Below are 23,602 nucleotides of genomic sequence, written 5' to 3'. Positions count from 1 at the left end.
CAATGACGATGTGCGCCGGCGGTCGCGGTACGCCCCACCGCGGTACGCACTGCCGCGGGCGTGACCGCCATTTTCTATCTGCTTAATCACTCGATACCTGATCATCCACAGGAGAGGACCTATACTGCAAGTGCTGCTGTGACCTCGGTCTGGAAGAGACAATGGCTGCTGCGACTGGGGAAAGGGCCCCTGCCTTCACTTCTGAAGAATTGGAAAAACTCGTGGATGGGGTCCTCCCCCAGTATGCGCTACTCTACGGTCCTTCAGACCAACAGGTAAGTACACTGGGACCATGCTTTGTGGCCAATGCCTGGGTTGAGTGGGGTGAATGAAAGATGGTGGGGAGGGGAGCGAAGGAGGCATGCATCAAACGACAGATGAGAGCATGTGCCACATGGCAAGGGTGGGGATGGGGGGCCACTCACATCGAGCATGCAGAAGGTGATGATTTTTATTTTTCTCCCCCTGTACATGTCACATAGGTCAGCGCCCATCAGAAAATCGACATTTGGCTTGCCATCGCCAAGGACGTCCGGACCCTGGGGGTCCACAACAGACGGGGCACCCACTGCCGGAAGAGGTGGGAGGACATCCGCCGCGGGAGCAGGAAGACCGCAGAGGCTCTGCTGGGGATGGCCTCCCAACGTAGGAGGGGTGCCAGTCGTACCTTGACCACCCTGATGTCCCGGATCCTGGCGGTGGCCTACCCCGATTTGGATGGGCGCGTGAGGACATCATAGCAGACACAAGGGGGTGAGTACAAGCACATTCTGCTGATTTTGCGCACATTGGAGGTGTCTGGGTGGGGGAGGAGGGCTGTGGGTATCCCTAGGCCAGGGCGATTTCTGTAGGCTAGGCCCTCCGTTAGGCATGGCCCTGTGCCCCCGCCCCCCACCTCTGTAGGTTGCCTAGAACAGCTATTCATGGCCCTGTGTCACCTATGTGTGGAGTTGTCGTCCATAGGCTTGTAGGCCATGTCCCACAGATTGAGTAGTGTACCCCAAGTGCTCGGCGTAGTGCAGGGGGCTTCTGTGTCTGTCCCCTCCGCTAACGGTGTCGCCAATGCATGCACTCAACATGTCTTTGTTTCTCCACCCCCCCCCCTTTTGGTGGTCTTCCTGTTCATGTGTGCATTAGCATCATCAGGCGGAGGAGAAGTGGCATCGGAGCACGAGGGAGCTGCATCTCACATGGCCATAGAGGGCCATGCAACTGACTCGGATTTCACCAGTGAGACAGAGGGCGAGGGGAGCTCCACAGCGGGGACACGTGGTGACACCAGTGACACAGACACGTCCTCGGAATGGAGCTCCCTTGTGGTGGCGGCAACATCCGTGCCCACCGCAACAACAGGTACAGCCGCCACCCAGCGCACCAGCTCCGCCCTCCCAGCAGCCCCTCAGCCTTCGCCCCGTGCCCGCTCACCCAGGAAGGTGGGCATCTCCTTCGCCCCAGGCACCTCAGGCCCTGCCCCAGTTACCCCTGCTGCCCTCAGTGAGGAGGTCATTGACCTCCTGAGGACGCTCATTGTTGGGCAGTCTACCCTTTTGAATGCCATCCAGGGTGTAGAAAGGGAGGTGCACCGGAGTAATGCATACCTGGAGGGCATTCATTCGGGTCAGGCTGCCCATCAGCGATCGTTCAACGCTCTGGCCTCAGCACTGACGGCAGCCATTGTCCCTGTCTCCTGCCTTCCTCCTCCAACTTCCTCAACCCAGTCCCACTCCCCTGTACCTCTTCCTATCCCAGACACACCTACAGACCAGCCTGCACACACCACAACACCCAAGGGAAGCTCATCCAGACATAAGCACCACACATCACACAAGCATTCACACAAGCAACATCCACATGCAGACATGCCAACAGCCACTGCCTCCTCTGTGTCCCCCTCCTCCTCGTCTCCCTCCTCCCTCCCTGTGACGTCTCCACTCACACTTGCATGCACCACATCTTCAGCCACTACGTCCATCACCAGCACACCCACCAGAACACTCCGCACATGTGCAGTCACCACCCCCACTACCATTTACACGTCCCCTGTGTCCTCTCCCAGTGTGTCTGTCACCCCCTCTTCCAAACCACACAAACGCAGTCAGCCACCCACCCAACAGCCATCCATCTCACGACAGCCTCCAGCACAAGCACCTGCACCCAAAGACACCAGACTTCATTCTCCTACAACCACATCCTCTTCCTCCACTCCCATACCCACTACAACTACCCATCCCTGTCTTTCTAAATTGATTTTTCTTTCCAACCTTGACCTCTTACCAACAACTGACCCACCCCCTCCATCTCTTAAGACTCCAATCAGCACCTCAGCCACCACAAAACCTGGACCTACAAAGACAATAGTCCAAGGATTTTGGAGTCCACCACCTTCAAGGCCAGCTACTTCTGCCAGGAGTAAAAAGACGGCCAGCCCACCCCCAGAAAAAAAAGCCAAGAAAGCCAGTGCCCGGCGCGACAGGCCAAAGACAGCAGGCTCCAAAAGCACTACCCTGGCACCGTCAGGGAGTGGGGTGCCACCTGGCACACCGCCAAAGGGAGGAAAGGGCCACAGACGAGCAGGGAAGGGTGTCAAGGGCAGCACGCCCGACAAGTCCGGCAGCAGGCGAGCTGCCCAGGAGGGCCCCACCAGCCCCTTTCCAGGTGTGCAGGAGGACACCCACGGGCCCGGGACGGCAGCACAGGAGGGCCCCGCAAGCGAGAAGACAGATGTGCACGAAGGGCCCGGCAGCCACATGTCAGGTGGCGAGTGAAATCCATGTAATGGCCGGATCTGGTGACCTGGACACACATGTGAAGCACCGCTGAACAGGGCCCTACAAGTCAAGCACCGCTGAACAGGGCCCTTCAAGTCAAGCACCACTGAACAGGGCACCGCCGTCTCAAGAACCGCTGAACAGGGCCCTTCAAGTCAAGCACCGCTGAACAGGGCACCGCCGTCTCAAGAACCGCTGAACAGGGCCCTTCAAGTCAAGAACCGCTGAACAGGGCCCTTCAAGTCAAGAACCGCTGAACAGGGCCCTTCAAGTCAAGAACCGCTGAACAGGGCACCGCCGTCTCAAGAACCGCTGAACAGGGCCCTTCAAGTCAAGCACCGCTGAACAGGGCACCGCTGTCTCAAGAACTGCTGAACAGGGCCCTTCAAGTCAAGAACCACTGAACAGGGCCCTTCAAGTCAAGAACCACTGAACAGGGCCCTTAAAGTCAAGAACCGCTGAACAGGGCCCTTCAAGTCAAGCACCGCTGAACAGGGCCCTTCAAGTCAAGCACCGCTGAACAGGGCCCTTCAAGTCAAGCACCGCTGAACAGGGCACCGCCGTCTCAAGAACCGCTGAACAGGGCCCTTCAAGTCAAGAACCGCTGAACAGGGCCCTTCAAGTCAAGCACCGCTGAACAGGGCACCGCCGTCTCAAGAACCGCTGAACAGGGCCCTTCAAGTCAAGAACCGCTGAACAGGGCCCTTCAAGTCAAGAACCGCTGAACAGGGCCCTTCAAGTCAAGAACCGCTGAACAGGGCACCGCCGTCTCAAGAACCGCTGAACAGGGCCCTTCAAGTAAAGCACCGCTGAACAGGGCACCGCTGTCTCAAGAACTGCTGAACAGGGCCCTTCAAGTCAAGAACCACTGAACAGGGCCCTTCAAGTCAAGAACCACTGAACAGGGCCCTTAAAGTCAAGAACCGCTGAACAGGGCCCTTCAAGTCAAGCACCGCTGAACAGGGCCCTTCAAGTCAAGCACCGCTGAACAGGGCCCTTCAAGTCAAGCACCGCTGAACAGGGCACCGCCGTCTCAAGAACCGCTGAACAGGGCCCTTCAAGTCAAGAACCGCTGAACAGGGCCCTTCAAGTCAAGAACCGCTGAACAGGGCCCTTCAAGTCAAGAACCGCTGAACAGGGCACCGCCGTCTCAAGCACCGCTGAACAGGGCCCTTCAAGTCAAGCACCGCTGAACAGGGCACCGCCGTCTCAAGAACCGCTGAACAGGGCCCTTCAAGTCAAGAACCGCTGAACAGGGCCCTTCAAGTCAAGAACCGCTGAACAGGGCCCTTCAAGTCAAGAACCGCTGAACAGGGCACCGCCGTCTCAAGAACCGCTGAACAGGGCCCTTCAAGTCAAGCACCGCTGAACAGGGCACCGCCATCTCTGCACCGCTCCGCTGGGCCCTTCAATTCAAGCACTGCTCCGCTGGGCCCTACATCTCAAGCACCGCTCCGCTGGGCCCTTCAACTCAAGCACCGCTCCGCTGGACACCGCCGTCTCTGCACCGCTCCGCTGGGCCCTTCATCTCAAGCACCGCTCCGCTGGGCCCTTCATGTCAAGCACCGCTCCGCTGGGCCCTTCATCTCAAGCACCGCTCCGCTGGGTCCTTCATCTCAAGCACCGCTCCGCTGGGCCCTTCAACTCAAGCACCGCTCCGCTGGGCACCGCGTCTCTGCACCGCTCCGCTGGGCCCTTCATCTCAAGCACCGCTCCGCTGGGCCCTTCATCTCAAGCACCGCTCCGCTGGGCCCTTCAACTTAAGCACCGCTCCGCTGGGCCCTTCATCTCAAGCACCGTTCCGCTGGGCCCTTCATCTCAAGCAACGCTTCGCTGGGCCCTTCATCTCAAGCACCGCTCCGCTGGGCACCGCCGTCTCTGCACCGCTCCGCTGGGCCCTTCATCTCAAGCACCGCTCCGCTGGGCCCTTCCACTCAAGCACCGCTCCGCTGGGCACCGCCGTCTCTGCACCGCTCCGCTGGGCCCTTCATCTCAAGCACCGCTCCGCTGGGCCCTTCAACTCAAGCACCGCTCCGCTGGGCACCGCCGTCTCTGCACCGCTCCGCTGGGCCCTTCATCTCAAGCACCGCTCCGCTGGGCCCTTCAACTCAAGCACCGCTCCGCTGGGCCCTTCATCTCAAGCACCGCTCCGCTGGGCCCTTCAACTCAAGCACCGCTCCGCTGGGCACCGCCGTCTCTGCACCGCTCCGCTGGGCACCGCCATCACTGCACCGCTCCGCTGGGCACCGCCGTCACTGCACCGCTCCGCTGGGCACCGGCGTCTCAAGCACCGCTGGCCCATTGGCAGTAGGGGCAGGACCGCATCTGTGTCGGGCATGGCTGCACGAAGCACTCTGGCATGCCTCCTCCAGAACCAGTTGAGTCTGTAATCCACTTGTGAGACTGTGGCTTTGCACTCCCCTGGATGGCACAGTGGGCAATCCACCCACTGTAGAGACTTGTGAGACTGTGGCTTTGCACTCCCCAGGATGGCGCAGTGGGCAATCCACCCACTGTAGAGACTTGTGAGACTGTGGCTTTGCACTCCCCAGGATGGCGCAGTGGGCAATCCACCCACTGTAGAGACTTGTGAGACTGTGGCTTTGCACTCCCCAGGATGGCACAGTGGGCAATCCACCCACTGTAGAGACTTGTGAGACTGTGGCTTTGCACTCCCCAGGTTTGAACAGTGGCCATGGAGGCCCCTCGTGGATCTGGCGTCGTGGACTCATCTGGCTGAGGTGCCCCCCCTTTCCTTCCCCCTGAGGTGCCTGTAGTTTTGCTATCTGATACCCCTGCAGTGTTCTCTTCATTGGAGTCGGGTATCCTGTGTGGGCTTTGCCCATGTGTTTAGGCCCATTGGCCCACGAACAATGGCTGATGCCCAATTTGGACAGGACAATTTACATATGTATATATAGTTATAGATGTTTGATATATTTTTTTGCTTAGCCGTACAATATACTTCAAATTTCATGATCATTTTATTTTGTCTTTGCATTCTTCCGGGGGGTTTGGGGGTGTCACTCTGAGTTGTTGCTCTGCATTGATGTGTATGTAGTTGTGGGTGAGGGTGAGGGTGGGTGTGTCGCGTATGTGTGTCCCCGTAATTTTTTGCCTCCCCCCTCCCCTGTGTCGTAGGTGCAGTACTCACCGTTGTCTTCTGCGCCGGCGTTCGTGCTCCTGGTAGAGGAGCAGGAAGACAATAGCTGGTAGGATGTGTAGTTCGGGTTCCATGCTGTCCAGATTCCTCGTGGAGTGTGTAGAGGTGAGCGTTTTCCATTCGTAATGGCTGTTTCCGCCGTGTTTTTATCGGCGGGGCTACCACCCTGGATAAGGTGGCGGATTGGTGGGTTGTGATAGGGTGGGCGGTACATTGTCTCCCGCCTGTCTGTTGGCGGTGACCGCCGCGCTGTTTGTTTGTCCCGCCGTGGCGGTCGGAGTGTTAAAGTGGCGGTCTCTGTTGGCGGTTTCCGCCAGGGTCAGAATTCCTTTTTTTTTACCGCCTGCCTGTTGGCGGGTTGGCCGCCGCTTTAACACCGACCGCCAGGGTTGGAATGACCCCCTTTATCTCTTTGCATGTTTTTAGCCTAGTTTTTAATAAGGTTTTAGTATGATTTTAGCCCAGAGCATTTTAGCTTGGACTCATGCACCCTCTTTAGCGTATTGGCATCCTTGTTACGGCAATGGGGAAAGTGTGGTGCATCCATGTTAGTTTTTATTGGGAAGCTGGAGATTAGCTTAGGCCTTTGGCTTGTAGGCCTGTGCCCCATCACCTAGTGACTTTTAACCCACTTGGCTTGCTCTGTCGTAGCCATTTATTTTATTATTTATTTTAATATGGCTTCTATTCCTCACAGTTAGAGAAATGTTTTGATGTGCACTGTCAGTGCCACTCTGTGAAGGGGTCGTAATCAGCATCATAATCAAGTGATGTACCCAGGTATTCATATCATGTCCGTTTCCCACTTACGTGTGACAGGAACATAATGTACATTTGGTGGGAATTGTTTACATATTTGCCACCATAAACCTGCCCCCTTATCTATTGTTTGGGAACATACCTGCATCAGGGGTCCCACATTATCTGTATAAATACATCTCACACAGACAAGGTTATAGAGGGACTCCTACCAGATGCCATCTATGCCATCTATGCTGCACGTCACCCTGCTGCTGAAATCAGCCTTCCTGTCACCACCCAGTCTGACCTAGAGAACTCATTCCAAGGTAACGAGGGTTGGGTGCGCTTCTCATGGACATGGTACCGGCAGATTAGGTTTATCTTACCTAGCTCTCATTAGGTTAGATATTAGGTTCTCTATGCTAGGGATTTTACATTTCATGTTTATTCCAAGATGATGGTGGTGCTTTGTATTCATGACTCGCATCTTTCCAATCATGTTCCTTTTATTATTAATTATTCTAATCATTGCAGCTCATGCATTTTATCGTAGATTGCAGTCTTTTCAATAGACCTAATGAAAACTCTCCTGCATCTTCTTCATTGCCTGTACGTGAATGAGACTTGTTGCTAATGTGAGAAAAGGGTAACTTCCATTACACCACGACTCCCCTGAGATGTTGCACTCTAGAGTCCATGCATAGGGTTGCCAGGAGTCACCTTTTACTGTTTTGGTTTTTGGTGAGGTACTGCTAGTGAGCCTGGAGGGTTGGGCTGACAGTTGTGACTTGTAAGAGTGACTTAGTCACCTACAAACAAAAGTTCTGTCATCCCTAAACCAGCAGACCCGCCTAGGAGCGAGAGTCCAACTACGACAACCTGATCCCAGCAGGCCACCATCTCTGTGATTTTTGAAATTCCTAGTAGGTCACAAACCGAGACCTACCTCATGAATAACTATGAGGTAGGCCTATTTGTGACCCACTGAGAATTGCTAAATGTGTCACAGACACATTAGTACATCACTGTTTGTGATTACCTAATAGCGAATCACAAAATTTTGCTATTTGGTAATCATTAACTGACTCAAAGTTTCATCCTTGGAGCACAGGTTAAGTATGAAGATTTGCACCATAATCTGCATAGTGCAAATACCACGCTTTGCCCTTCATTATCCTGTAGCATGAACCTAGCTGGGAAGCCCTGGAGCACTGTGATAATGGAGTCTTTATCTTGATATTTCGTCAAATAGCACTACAAAAGCCAGACAGTATGTGCTGCAGTCTGCATTTCAAGCTAATTGTCAAAACTTGTAACTTGGTAGTGTTCAAGGGATTCAAGGCCTGAATTAAATCCTGGTGAATTACCCGGGGGTTTGCCATATGGACAGAGTAAATTGCTCCATCCACATGGTAGAGAGCCACCCACCTAATTTATAAATTACCCCCATGCAAGTGGTCATTTATAAAGGTTTTGTCACGAGCTTCTGTCATGGTGGTTTCTGCCAACAAATTTTACTGTTTGGTACTGGCTGCCTTGAAAGGACACAGCCCTGTAGCAAAAAGCATTCTTTTTCTTCTTTTAATAAAGAAAATCCCGAGACAGGGGGAGCATGATAGTATTTTTACTGGCGGTAGGAAACAGTAAAAACTGATTACAGCCCATCTAAACTGGGCAGGTGGACATGTAGCCATTTTTCTGAGGGCACTTACTCGCCATGGCCTCCAGAGAAGTGTGGCTGTAGTGGAGACAGAGTAGTCTCTGCCGTGGCCAATTTTAAGGTCCCCCTAAATTAAATTTGGCAGGAAGACCAATATAATGACAGGAAGGGTATGCCTTGACCCTTACAATGGAATACAGTCTCCAGCACTATATAAATCAGTCCCTCAATCTTGTTGTGGGTATCCTGGGCCTTCTCATTCATCTGCCACCTGATGACTCTATGGCACTGAGCAGCCTGCTCTTCTTCCTCCAGTATTGGTCCAGGATTTGAAGCAGGTGAAGTGAAATTAAGTCACCTGTTTCATTTTCGTGTTTGTCAATGTTTGTGTGTCTGTTTGTGAGAACTGTATTTATAACCCTGTGTATTTTGCTAATTTGTGTGCAAGTTGTAGTAATCATAAGTTTCTTGCTCTTTGTGGCACTGTTTTTCGTTGCTGGCTTCATTGAAAAAGATTTTTTTGTCAACAGCTGTGTACAGATGCATTGCAGTTATGTTCTCAGGTGCGTGTTATGGATGCTTTGCCTTTAAGTTGCAAGTTGGGTGGAGATTGACTGATTAGTTTCATTTACCACCTACTTTTAGATGGAGTAGGCTTTTAAGAATAATTCACACTATTCACCTGTTGGCCCTGCTGTATATGATTGCTTGGCTGTACCACATGTGATTTTCAAACATGTGGTATTATGTTGGAATAACATTGCATATAACTAAACTTTATGCAGTAAACCGCTCACTAGGATTGTGAAATTCACTGAAAACCTTTACGCTTGGTAAACTTTGAGGCCCGGAATGAGTATTTCTGTGTACCTATGTGAATTCAATTCAATTAGCTTTTATAAAGCGCAACTACTCACCATAAGGGTCTCAAGGTGCTGTGGGGGTTTGGTCCTTTGTGATTCAGTTGAAGAGCCAGGTCTTGAGGACCTTCTTGAATTGAGGTAACAAGGGTGACTGCCTGCGGTGAAGGGGCACTTGTACAAATGTGTGCGGTCTTGTCAACTTTTCATTATAGAGAAATGTTATATAATAATTGTTAGACCTGACATGCCTTAGGGTGGTCAACCCTAACTTTTTGCCTGCCTCCCTCCACTTTTTGGACTCTGTCTTTGCTGGCTTTTAGACTCTGTGCACTTTACCACTGCTAACCAGTGATAAAGTGCATATGCTCTCTCCCTTTAAACATGGTAACTTTGGATCATACCCAATTGGACTATTTAATCTACTTGTAAGTCCCTAGTAATGTAGGGGGTCTCTGGTACTCTGAAAGTAGCTGTGAGTCCTGCCATGCCTGTAGATTGTCTGTTAGGCAATGATCTTGAGCATACTACTTGGAAAGAGGTAGAGCTCAGATCCCACCTGGAGATGTTAGGGTTGCCTGAGTGGGTCTGCATGACCACACGGTCCATGGCTGCCCGGGAAGGGAGTCAAGGGCGTCTGGAGCCTGGAAAAATGGCCCAGACAGCTGCAAAGAGGAAGGGCAAGAGGCGCGGGAAACCCGCCTCAAATGTTCCCACAGTGGTGGACGGGGCCCCTGAGGAGGAGGAGGCACCTGAGCCAACTGGGGAGGACATAGCTGACCTGGGTAACCTACCTGAACTTGCTGGCTGGCAAGTAGAGGGGGGGCCAACCAGGGCAGAATTCTGCAAGACGCAGAAGGAATGCCCCGCCCTGGAGGGTCTGAGGCAATAGGCCACAGCCCAAGCAGCAGGTGACGCCTCTGGCACTCACCATATTTACTGGGAGAATGATCTCCTTTACAGTGAGCGTAAGGTTCCAGGTACTGGGGCAGCCCTTGTGCTGGTGGTCACCCAGTGTTACCGGAACTTCCTACTGGGTCTGGCTCACGACATCCCCCTGGCAGGACACCTGGGCCAAGACAAGACCTTTAACAGGCTTGACACCCACTTCCATTGGCCCAGAATGAGGACAGCCTCAGATAACTTCTGCAGAGCTTGCCCCACCTGCCAGGCTAGTGGGAAGACAGGGAAACTGCTTAAGGCTGCATACATGAAGTCCATGTGGGATGAGTGTGGGGTGACCTACCGGTTTACCACCCCTTATCATCCTCAATCCAATGGGCTTGTTGAGAGATTCAACAAGACCCTGAAAGGCATGATTAGTGGCCTGACTGATGCCATGAGGCATAAATGGGACGTCCTCTTACCCTGCCTGTTGTTTGCTTACTGAGAGGTGCCACAGAAAGGGGTGGGGTTCAGCCCCTTTGAGCTTCTCTATGGTCACCCTGTCAGGGTGCCCCTAAGCATTGTTAAGGAGGGCTGGGAGAAAGCTCCCAAGTCACCTCCCTAGGATGTGGTCAGCTACATGCTGGCCCTCCGCAACCAAACCCAACGCTTCTGGAAGCAGGACCAGAGTAACCTCGAGGCCAGTCAAGAGGTGATGAAGGAGTGGTATGACCGGAAGACCACTCTGGTTGGGTTCTCACCTGGAGACAAAGTTTGGTTGATGGAGCCAGTAGAGCCCAGGGCTCTCCAGGACCGCTGGACTGGGCCCTTTGAGATCAAGGAGCGTAAAGGGGAGGCCACTTACCTAGTGGACCTCAAGACCCCTAAGCACCCCCTAAGGGTCCTCCATCACAACCAGCTCAAACCTCACTTTGAGAGGTCTGAGGTCAGTATGCTCCTGGTCACAGATGAGGGCATGGAAGAGGAGAGTGAATCCCTCCCCGACCTCCTCGCTGTCAAAGAAGGGGATGGGTCAGTAGGGGGCGTCATTCTCTCTGACTCCCTGACTCTAACCCAAAGAGGAGACTGCTATGAGCTGCTAGAGCAGTTCTCCCCGTGTTCTCCCTTACTCCTGGACTGACCCTCCTCTGTGTTCATGACATTGACACAGGTGACAGTCCCCTTGTGAAGAACAAAATTTACAGGTTGTCAGATAAGGTGAAGGCCAGCATCAAGGAGGAGGTCTCCAAGATGTTGACTTTAAGGGTTATTGAGAAATCCAGTAGTCCCTAGGCCAGCCCTGTGGTATTGGTTCCTAAGGCTACTGCCCCAGGCGCGTAGCCAGAACTCCGGTTCTGTGTGGACTACCGGGGTCTCAACTCAGTCACCCGGACTGATGCTCACCCCATCCCCCGAGCTGATGAGCTCGTTGACAGACTAGGCGCTGCCAAGTTCCTGAGTACGTTCAATCTTACTTCAGGGTACTGGCAGATCGGCCTGACTGATGGGGCTAAAGAAAGATCAGCATTTTCCACCCCTGATGGCCATTACCAATTCTGGGTGATGCCATTTGGTTTGAACAATGCCCCCGTTACCTTCCAACGGTTGGATAACGGGGTCCTAGTTGGTAAAGATGCCTACTGTGCAGCTTACCTGGACGACATAGCTGTCTACAGTTCCAGCTGGGAGGAACACCTGCTCCGCCTCAAGGAGGTGCTTCAGGCTCTGCAACAGGCAGGCCTGACTATCAAGGCTAGTAAGTGCCAGATTGGGCAGGGTTCCGTGGTGTACTAGGGACACCTAGTAGATGGTGGCAAGGTGCAGCCACTCCAGGCCAAGATTGAAACTATCAAGGCCTGGCAACCACCTAGAACACAGACTGAGGTGAGAGCCTTTTTGGGCCTCCTGGATACTACCGCAGATTTGTCAAGGGCTATGGTACCATTGTCTGTCCCTTGACAGAACTCACTTCCAAGAAACAACCCAGGTTGATGAATTGGACAGAGGCTTGTCAGAAAGCCTTTGATTCTCTGAAGGAAGCCATGTGCACGGCCCCCGTGCTCAAAGCCCCTTACTACTCCCAGGAATTTATTGTGCAGACAGACGCTTCAGAGCATGGCATAGGGGCTGTTCTAGCACAGCTAAATGAGGAGGGCTCAGACCAACCAGTAGTCTTTATTAGCAGAAGACTATTACCATGGGAACAAAGGTGGAGTGCTATTGAGAGAGAAGCATTTGCTGTGGTCTGGGCACTGAAGAAGCTAAGACCCTACCTGTTTGGGACTTACTTCCGAGTTCAGACAGACCACAGGCCCCTCAGATGGCTCATGCAGATGAGGGGTGAGAATCCAAAACTCTTGAGGTGGTCCATTTCCCTACAGGGGATGGACTTTAAGGTGGAGCATCGTCCAGGGGTTGACCACGCCAATGCTGATGGTCTCTCCAGATACTTCCGCCTTAGCGATGAGAGCTCCCAGGAGGTCGGGTAGCTCTCCCCACTTTCAGCTGGGGGACACACATGTAAGACCTGACATTCCCTAACTTTTTGCCTGCCTCCTTCCACTTTTTGGACTCTGTCTTTGCTGGCTTTTAAACTCTGCGCACTTTACCACTGCTAACCAGTGCTAAAGTGCATATGCTCTCTCCCTTTAAACATGGTAACTTTGGATCATACCCAATTGGACTATTTAATCTACGTATAAGTCCCTAGTAATGTGCACTGTATGTGCCTAGGGCCTATAGATTAAATGGTACTAGTGGGCCTGCAGCACGGGTTGTGCCACCCACTCAAGTAGCCCCATTACCTTGTCCCAGGCCTGCCATTGCAAGGCCTGTGTGTGCAGTTTTACTGCCAATTGGACTTGGCATTTAAAAGTACTTGCCAAGCCTAAAACTCCCCTTTTTCTACACATAAGTCACCTCTAATGTGTGCCCTAGGTAACCCCTAGAGCCGGGTGCTGTGTGGGTAAAAGGCAGGACATGTACCTGTGTAGTTTACCTGTCCTGGTAGTGTAAAACTCCTAAATTCGTTTTTACACTACTGTGAGGCCTGCTCCCTTCATAGGCTAACATTGGGGCTGCGCTCATACATTATTGAAGTGGTAGCTGCTTATCTGAAAGGAGCAGGAAGGTCATATTTAGTATGGCCAGAATGGTAATACAAAATCCTGCTGACTGGTGAAGTTGGATTTAATATTACTATTCTAGAAATGCCACTTTTAGAAAGTGAGCATTTCTTTGCACTTAAATCTTTCTGTGCCTTACAATCCACGTCTGTCTGGGTTTAGTTGACAGCTCCTTGTGCATCCACTCAGACACACCCCAAACACAGGGTACTCAGCCTCACTTGCATACATCTGCATTTTGAATGGGTCTTCCTGGGCTGGGAGGGTGGAGGGCCTGCTCTCACACAAAGGACTGCCACACCCCCTACTGGGACCCTGGCAGACAGGATTGAACTGAAAGGGGACCTGGTGCACTTCTTAGCCATGTGCCTTTGAAGTCTCCCCCACTTCAAAGGCACATTTGGGTATAAAACAGGGCCTCTGCCCTACCACCTCAGACACTTGCTGGAGAAGAAACCTGAACCAGAACCTACATCCTGCCAAGAAGAACTGCCTGGCTGCTCAAAGGACTCACCTGTCCGCTTTCTACAAAGGACTGCTTCCTTGCTGTTGGCCTGCTGCCTTGCTGAACTCTTGTCTGGCTGTAAAAGTGCTCTCCAAGGGCTTGGATAGAGCTTGCCTCCTGTTTCCTGAAGTCTCAGGACCAAAAAGACTTCTTTCTTTCAACTGGACGCCGTGTGCGCCGAAAAATTAAACGCACAGCTTGTTCCGCGGTGAGAAATTCACCGCACGCCGATCCGGAAATATGGCGCTCGATGCCACGCCTGCGGTGCGACCGGAACTTCGACGCACGGCCTCGCCTGGTCAACGCTGCCCTACTTCCAGAGAGGAAATCGACGCAACGCCTGCAGTGAGGAAGAAAATTCCACGCACAACCCCCCGGAACGACGCGCAGCCGGTTAACAAGCCTAGGATTCCACGCACAGACCCTGGGACATCTGGTAATCCCGCGATCCACAGAAGGAGTCGGCCCGCGTGCCGGAAAACGACGCACATCTTCCCCGAGTGAAAACTAACGACGCACGTCCGTGTGTGAAGGGGCGAAACCGACGCACACACCATTTTTCTTCCCACAGAACGACGCACGTCTCCCCGCGTGAAAAATAACAACGCAAGTCCGTGTGTGAAGGGGCGAAACCGACGCACACACCATTTTTCCACGCATCTCCTCCTCTGCGGCCCTCTGCGGAGATTTTCCACTCCAAACCAGGTACTTTGTGCTTGAAAGAGACTTTGTTTGCTTTTTAAAGACTTAAGACACTTTATATCACCTTTCAATGATATCTCTACAAATTCTTATTGCATCTTTTTGTTGTGTTGAACTACAAATATCCAGATAAATATTATATATTTTTCTAAACCCGGTGTGGTGTATTTTTGTGGTGCTATATTGTGTTATTGTATGATTTATTCCACAAATACTTTACACATTGCCTTCTAAGTTAAGCCTGACTGCTCGTGCCAAGCTACCAAAGGGTGGGCACAGGATAATTTGGATTGTGTGTGATTTACCCTGACTAGAGTGAGGGTTCTTGCTTGGACAGAGGGTAACCTGACTGCCAACCAAAAACCCCATTTCTAACAATAATGTTACGTAAATAAATAGTTAATAAATCAATAAATAATTCTCACTAACGGATTAGTGAAGAAATATGGCATCAGCCCACCCTGATGGAACTCCACTGGCAGCCATTTTCAGCCAGCACCATCATCGAAACCAGCTCCATCATCAACAAAACCAATACAACTGCCACTCCTACCTATCTGGCAGAGCAGCTCATCATCTCTTGTGACTTTTGGCATGACCACGGCCAGGACACTATCAGTCTTGAGGCATAGAAGTGCAAATAAGCATAAACAAGGCAACAACCCTGCTTCAGCTATGAACCCGAGATGTGGAATGATGTCCTCATATCCATTAGGACTGCCCCAACCATGTTCTAGTTTATGAAAGCCTTGAAGAAACACCATCGTGTAGAACCGTCCACTTTCAGTCTTCAAAACCAGCTACTGCTCCAATCACACTTTGATTGGGTCTTTGCCTGTGACCCTATACAACGCTTCGCTCCCTTTCATGGTTCACTTTGTAAATACCACCTAACATACGTGTGTTGAAAAACAATATAGTCTTATGCCTACTTGAAGAACGAACAAGTTATGAGAAATAAAAATCAGTGGTCTGTGAATGGCAGAATCGGGCATCATGAGTATGTTGTTCATTCTTTTTTCACTGGAGCATTAGTGACCCTTAGTTTTCTTGAATATATTCCTCTATAAACAAGCGTTTGTGAGTTCTCTAACAATGAAAACTATGTTTGTAGCTGATGTATAAGTGAAACATTTATCTTTCAATGTGAGTTATCTGATTTATCTGCCTCCACTGAGTTACTGTGCTTTATATGAAAACATCAATTGCAATAACTGCTTGTTTCGTCTCTATAGGTTCTGCCTGGACTCCTTCAGAAACATTGCTGTATTTTACCAGACAGGAACACAGGTAAACCTAAACTTACCTGTATTTTACTAACTAATCCATACGTAGGAAACCGCGGCTGTTGGTGCGCTTAAATTGCTATGTTAAGTACAATCATGCCCTTTTAATATTCTGTCAGTACAGCTTGTTACTTGTTGTAAATCCGTTCTTTCAGTTCTAGAGGTCCAGCTTGGTCACGAACCGCAGGATGCACAAAAATTAGGTTTTTATTATATTTTTACACTTCCAATGACATAAGACTAATATTCCCTGTAATTATTTTATGTGAATCTTAAAGTGCGTTCTAAAATCGCCGTTCTACATGTTGAAAGGTGTATCTCAGGTGTTGCAATCGTCTCCCACTGTTGCTAGTCTTCAGTGATGAACTGTTAGGGGTTACTTAATCTGAGTGTGAAACCTGAAATGAAATACGCATATGCCTTCTGGGGTTGAGGTTAGAAGAGAAATACCATCATAGTCAGTGCTTTAAATGGAAAAAAAAAAGTGCAGGTACTCATCATATTGAGCTTTGGTTGGGGGCGTGGCAAGGAGGTGGGGCTTGGGGCGGGGCTTGGGGCGGGGCTTGGGGCGGGCTACTGACAAACATTAAAAGACCTCAAGAATTTTCATTGCAGCAATCTGTTTCTGGATGGCACGAGGGTCCAGTTGCTGAAACTCGATGTCGCTCGATAATCGCACAGAGTCCTGTCCTGCTTGATGACTCCTGGCTGGGTCCTCAATCTGGCAGCAAACCTGCTTGCAGCTGCTCTCCTCTGCCCCTTGTCTGATGATGCCTTTTTCCGTCTGCTGTGCTTGTGCTGGCAAAGAAGAAAGTGAAAGCCAGCACAAATTGCGCTTTTTAAAGGGCTTTCTTTTCTTCCCGCCACACAGCTCCCTGGCGGGTGACGTCACACGCTGCTCTGCCGTGACAGTGTGAAATGGCCATCATGAGAGCATGCGGCGCATTGTAGAAATGTGGTGCATTCTCACATGATGACTATTTGTCCCTTTAAATGCGGGCCTGTTACAGTGAGTACCGGTACTCTCCTTTGTAACGGAGAAGTTCCGGTACTCTTGGGAGGAAAAAAAAAAAGTGCCGGTACTCAGTACCGGTGAGTACCGGCCCATTTAAAGCACTGATCATAGTGGAAACACTTGCACGGAAAAGGTGTCAGAACACCTCTGCCTCGTTTTGGGCATGTGATGCTGAAAGCTGTGCATCTGAGTACAGGCCTGTGAACAGATTAGTGAGTGTGTCCACACACTACGCTCATAGTAGAGGAAGAAGTACACCAGGACTTTATCTACAAAAAAGAATACCCAAAAAGAAGTCGGGATGGTGTTAGACAAGCAACCATTCCCACGAATGTAAATTTTACTGTTGTGTAGCCATTTTAGTTATAGCTATCCACGTTAGTTTAATACACTAGGCCACTGTGCACCTTGACCTAGACATATTTTATTCAGCTTCAGCATTATTATTTTTACAATAACCAGTTTTACAGCCTTGTTTTAATTTCTTCTATCTAACTGTTTTGCTTAGTTCAGCATTGTGTTCTCAAACAACACATTCTTGATCACTCTGTGCTTCAGTCACGGCTACAATCTGGTACATTGCCGGTAAACGTGGTAGAAGTTTAGTCTCCAACATTCGTAGAAAATACACGTAGGGACATTTTCTTAGAACATCTGCTGTGTTAATTATAAGAACACTTTCTAGTCCCATTACACATCAAGAGGGAGATTCCAGCCAGGGAACCACAACTGTATGCTGAATGCTTCGCTGCAGATGCTGATGCAGATTACAGGCCTTTGCTCCGGTATGAGGGTTGATGTCCTCCCAAGGGAACCTGAAAGGCAGGATTAGAGTTTAACATGCCGTGCTCAAAATCTGATTTAGATAGGAAATAGTCCATTGATTCTAGTGGCAATATGATAGCATTATTCTTATGCTTCACGCTCATTGTCACCATTTTAATATTGTTGTGTTATGTTGTTCTGGTTGTTGCAGCTCACGCTTTGCTATCCAAAATGCAGTTGTTTTATTAAACCAATCTTTGCTGGGAGCGAGGAGGTAACAACTCCCACTGTCCTGACAGACTCAGTTCATCGTATTTAGAGATCTCCGCCAGCATGGAAAAGACCGTTATGCCTTCAGAGGGGCTGATGCTACAACTAATCCACTGATGCCATTGAATGTTTGTTGAGTGGCTCCCATTTTTCATTCAGACTCTCAGCAAACAGGGTTTGGGGTATTTGTTTTCATTTTTTGCTTCAAGACTATCAGTTTTGTACTGGTGGGCCAGGAAAGGAAAAAAATATAACAGACTGTCAGTTCTAAATAGGGCCGACAGTCTGATGTATTTTGACTGTAGGACCCAAGTCCATCGGGTCATTGGTGTAAGTTGTCTGCCAGTGGAGGCATTACCAGTGGAAACATGACTGTCTACCCAACTCTAAATAGACAGTGAGGACCAGCATTACCTGCCAAACTTTAAAACGACCCCAGAGCCTTAAATCTGAAAGTTTATTATTTTGCAGAGGTACCTATCAGTGGAGGCTAGTGGCGCGCAGAAGGGGCAGGGTGCCTCAGAGGAATAGGGAAATAAAACATAAATTAATTACAAAAAAATAAACACTTACCTTCTTGCCGCCGCGCCACACATTTGCTTCTCTGCTGGCTGCAGTCAGGCACAGGCTTCCAGCCTGTCCTGCGGTCAATCCTGATGCTGCACAGAGCAGCATCATGATTAGCTGGGAGCGCCCAGCCAGGACGCTCCCAGGCAGACTGGGAGCCTGTGCAGGCTCTCTCCAGCCCAGCAACACAGTTGAGAGCCACTGTGCACATATGTGTTTGGCGGGTCGGAGACGGTCGGCCAAACACACATGCACTCTGAGGGGGAGTGCTCACTGCCCATCACCCCCGTGGCCCGCCCCTTTAATAACTTAGTTTATTATCATTTTTAGTTAAAGGTTTGCAGCTGCCGCTGCTGGCCAGGAAGCAACACTCCTCCGCCCAAATGGAGGAGCCGCCCCTGGTGCCTATAGGTAAAAACCAAAAAAACTGGATGTTCCTGGAAAGCCTGCACATGTCACAGCTATTCAGGTGTAATCCTGGGACGGTTTTGACCATTTGAATTTATCTAGCAAATACATACTAAAAATAATAAATTTAGTCACAATTGTTAACTTATTTTGCATTTTCTTCCCCATAATGACAAACATTTCTCCCCATGGAGACAGCTTTTTTCCTATAGCCACCACATTTGGTGATGCTCTCCTTTCCTTTCTGCTCTTCAGAAAGATCTATGCTGCCATAAACAATAGTACATTCTAGACCATTTCCAGGAGGGGGAGAGCTTTAGTATGATTTTGCAAGCACACAAAAACCAGTTGCTTAACGAAACTCGAGCCCCCCCCATGCTAAGTACATGGAGGGGACCCCCCTCTGAACTCACCCAGGAGCTCTCAGGCCAGAGTACTGTGCTGAGAGGATCCCCTGGCACTCACTCCCCCCCTCCCAGCCCTTATCCTGCAGCCCCTTTATTACACCACTGACAAAAACATATGTTTGGGAGTGTCCCAAACATCCAGGGTACATGCACATTGAAATAGTCCCTCTTCTCCCATAGAAGGAAAGATACTCATATGACAACCTCTGTGTGACTGTTGTGAATTGCAAAAGTAATTGTACAGTTGTAGTCAAAACAGCTATTTGTGCGTGTTGGTAAAACACTGCATGGTTTGTGACTCAGGCTCAATATAGTGGATAGAAAACAGATGTGCAATTGCATTGGTACTTGTGTTAATCTTTACATTAACAGAGCAAGGAATCAGCATAATTAGGCCACTGGAGAAATTGTAAAATACTATGCACATGGATGTACACCAATAGTGCATCTGACAGAAAGGACTAATTAAGTACACCAGTCTGAAATAGTTATTGACATTTCTGTTGAAGGTATTGTACAATCTCTAATGAATTTGTTGGTTTTGTTGGTGCAACTGGTAGATATGTTGGGTATGCATGGCCATTGTGAGATATGCCCCTTAAGGACAGAGTCAATGTAACTAGGACAGCTATGTATGCCAGTGAATTGACCACCTTGAATGTTAGCCACAAAAGCAGAACAGTTTAATAGTAAGAAGTGGTAGCAATCAACACTCTTTGTAATCATACACAATATATGCAGGCCGGCTGAAAACTTACTACACAGTGTATTCAAACAACGCCCATTTTCATAGGAGCATGGAATGTTCATGACTTCCATGCATCATTGTCCAATATTATGAAAACCTTGGTGCAAGGGAAAAAAAATAGGACATGTTGACCTGACAAGTTGTTTGAAAGGCAGTTGTAATGTTTTACATCTGTGTGTCGCATGAGGTGATCTTGCCGATGCACCCGTCTGCTGCGTTGATTTGGTTATTCATAGTGCTGTACGAACTCAGGGCAATAAAAGCGTGAGGCATGACTAAGGAGTTAGCCGCGTGCCAACACTAATCACAGTTTGATCTCCACCTGGTTATTTCAAGTGCCCCTGCATAGCGTAGGCCCCGTGTGCGGTACGACTACACTAGCGACGAGGCCAGTACATGACCTGTGCCTCACCTTGTTTGTTTTCTTGCTCTACCCCTCTGTTCTACCCCCCAGTTCACAGAGTCAGCACCTACTAACAGAGAACCTACGCTTGTCATGCCACATGCTCAACCTACTTCCCATAGTGAGCCCAATCCCACATCCCTGCTTACTGCAGCATGAAGACAGGCATAAACATTAACAATCCTGGCAACTTCAGATGACCAAGTGCCACGAACACAGAATAAAATGTGTGCATTCATAAAGGGTAGATGCAGTGTCATAGGCCACTGTACGTGCCACTCCCGAATCAAATAACGTACAGCCCAGGCTGCATGATTCCTGACCTCTGAGTCTCTCCCAGCTCATCCACACCAATGGAAAACCAATATTTCCACGCCGTAGGTTAAGGACAGTAGACACACATACATAGCTGCACCACACTTACAGCTACTGAAAAGTCCTCTGCCTTATTAAATGAGAATTGCTGAGAATTTCATGAGGAGGCACACTCCATGTTTTTGAGCACCTACAAGCCAGAGAGTCTAAAGCCAGTAATCTATGTGCATCAGTGCCTAGGCCAGGTGGCTGTACCGCACAAAGCAGTCACAGTGCTCATACCATAAGGGGACAACATCTGCACAGCCAGATTTTTGACCATTGCATAGACGTGACATAATGGCTCCAGTTCCAGATATTGAACCATTCGTAGTCAAAGGCGCACCCTCCTTCTAGGCGCCAAAGTGGAGGGATTCCGTGGGGCGCCTCTTTTTACTTTGAAGGAGCTGACGTTGCACCAGAATATCATCTTTGCCTAGGTGGTAAAGACATACACAAAATCTATGAAACCCTGGTTGAAATGACCGCCAGGTCCTATGCAACATTAGTCACTGCTCTGAGTGCACACTTTGAAACTATGGCCAACAGGGACTACAAACGTTTTGTCTTCAGGCAATCCTGACAGGAGCCAGAGGAGTTGCTAGACACATTCTATGGTCAACTCATGGAACTCACTAGCATGTGTGGGTTTCAAGACAAGCAGGAGAAAATAAGAGGCCAAATTATTAAGGAGTGCTCATCAGCCAAACTCAGAAAAACCATCATTCAAGAGCCAGGAAAGTCACTCTGTACATTCTAACCCTCGGAAGATTGAAAGAACTGTCCAAAGCAAGAGCCACACATACGGAAGCCGCCCTTCACAGAGCAAAAAAACCGGAGCCTACTGATGCTAACCAGAAGAGTTGCGTCACAGAGGCCCCAAGATGACCCACAGACGCAAAAAGATAATGCGAGTACTGTGGTGGAGCCCCCCACAGGTCAAATGAATGCCCCGCAAAGGCAGGCATTGCTCTACCTGTAGCAAGTATAATCATTTCGCAAACGTTTGCCAATCTGTGAAAAGGAAAATACGAAAGGAAGCTGTCCATGCGGTCACCAAAGACAACAGCGGACCAGATGACATGGACGACAACATCACCAATCAATCAATCAATCAATATTTGTAAAGTGCAGCTACTCACCCGTGATGGTCTCAAGGCGCTGGGGGGGAGAGGAGGGGCCTCACCCAAGAGCTACGTCTTGAGGTTCTTCCTGAAGATGGTGAGTGACGGGTTTTGTCTGAGGTGCAGGGGTGGTTGTTCCAGCTCTTTGCTGCAGTGTAGGTGAAGGATCGTCCTCTAGTAGTGCCAGGCTAACTGGGTAGAGCGGAGGGATCTGGGTGTGTGTGGAAGGAGACGCAGTGGTTCAGGTAGGCTGGTCCTGCGCTGTGTATAGCCTTGTACGTGTGGGTGAGAAGCTTGAAGGTAATTCACTTCTCGACCGGTAGAGTGGAGGGTCTTCAGGTGTTGGGAGATGTGTTTTCAGTGAGGGAGGTCCAGAATAATTCTGTCTGTGGCATTCTGGGTGAGTTGTAGTTTTTTGATGTTCCTAGTTGAGGTGCCGACATAGAGGGCATTGCCGTAGTCGAGCTTGCTAGTGACTTAGGCATGGGTGACTGTCCTGCAACAGTCTGCTGGGATCCATCTAAAGATCTTCCGAAGTTTGTTGAGTGTGTGCCAGCAGGAGGAGGCGTCGGAGTTTGCCTGGCGGGTAATGGATAGGGAGGAGTCATGGATGATTCCTAAGTTGCGGGTGTGCTCAGGTGGTGCAGGGAGTGTGCAGTTGTCCCAAGCTGAGGTGGCGTTTTCGAAGATGATGAGCTCAGTCTTGTCGCAGTTGAGCTTGAGGCAGATTTCTCTCATCCAGGTGGTGACGGCTTCCATTCCTGAGTGGATGTTCCTTTTGGCCGTGTCTGGGTCTTCGGTGAGGGAACTGATGAGTTGTGTGTCATCGGCATATGACACGATGATTATGTGGCTTCTGACAATGGCAGCAAGAGGGGCCATGTATACGTTGAACAGTGGGAGACTCAGTGAGGGTCCTTGGGGGACTCTGCAGTTGACTCCTGTGTGTCTGGAAGTGGAGGGACACACTGTCTTTGCTGTAGGACCAGAGCAATCCTCCCAGCACACGCTACCCCTATGCCAAATCCAGGTAGGCCCCCACACCATTGTCTCAACCATTGATACAGATGCCTCAATTGACCTAATGTCTGCAGACACATATCATGGCCTAGCCATGCCCCATCACTAGACAAAGCAAGAGTGAAGGTGTTTGTGTATGGCGAATCACAACCTCTAACCATCTTGGGGTGTTTCACGTCACCTATCTCTCATGCAGGGGCAATTGTGGACACTACAGTCCATGTGGCAGGCAGAGTCCACAACATTCTGATCAGCGAACACACCACTGAAGACCTGAACCTGATCTCATTCACACTTGATGTGCAACTAGAGGAACTATCCCAATCCTTACTGAGTTTAAAGCAGTCTTCTAGGGCATCAGACGTTTGAGAGGAAAAGAAAAAAGATTGCACATTGACCAAATGATTCAACCCATAGCTCTGCAACACGGGTGCATAGCTTTTCATCTTAGGCCAAAAGTAGAGGCAGAACTAGAGAAGTTTGAACGAGCTGGCATAATCGAAAAAGGTACTGGCCTAACACCATGGGTAGCTCAGATTATTGTGGTGAAGAAGCAGAAACAACCATGCAAGATACTCATCTATGTGGATATGAGACTCCTGAATGCCGCGATCAAAAGGGAACACCATGTCACCCCTACAATTGATGACATCCTAGGAGAGCTCACAGGCACAAAATGGTTCTCTAAAGTAGGCCTGAAGTGAGGGTACCACCAGCTACCCCTCCACCCTGCATCATGATATATCACCATGTTCTCAACTCATGGTAGGCTTAAGAAGGTATCACCTCTTTAACTTCGGGATATCCAGTGCTGCAGAAGCATTCA

The 23,602-nt window shown here is 49.9% G+C and overlaps 1 protein-coding gene across 1 annotated transcript in view; it reads left to right on the top strand.

The window, feature by feature from the left end:
• The window catches only part of DLGAP2 (DLG associated protein 2), a 3,577,612-nt gene that overhangs the window by 1,373,433 nt on the left and 2,180,577 nt on the right, over positions 1–23,602 (top strand). Inside the window, exon 5 of the mRNA XM_069235822.1 lies at positions 15,645–15,699. Within this exon, the coding sequence (XP_069091923.1) occupies positions 15,645–15,699 (55 nt within the window). The remainder of the gene's footprint in view (positions 1–15,644; positions 15,700–23,602) is intronic.

Source organism: Pleurodeles waltl, chromosome 5 (assembly GCF_031143425.1).
Source record: "Pleurodeles waltl isolate 20211129_DDA chromosome 5, aPleWal1.hap1.20221129, whole genome shotgun sequence".
Lineage (NCBI taxonomy): Eukaryota > Metazoa > Chordata > Amphibia > Caudata > Salamandridae > Pleurodeles > Pleurodeles waltl.
The sequence above is the reverse complement of the archived record's forward strand: the minus strand, read 5'-3'. Positions and strand labels throughout refer to the sequence as shown.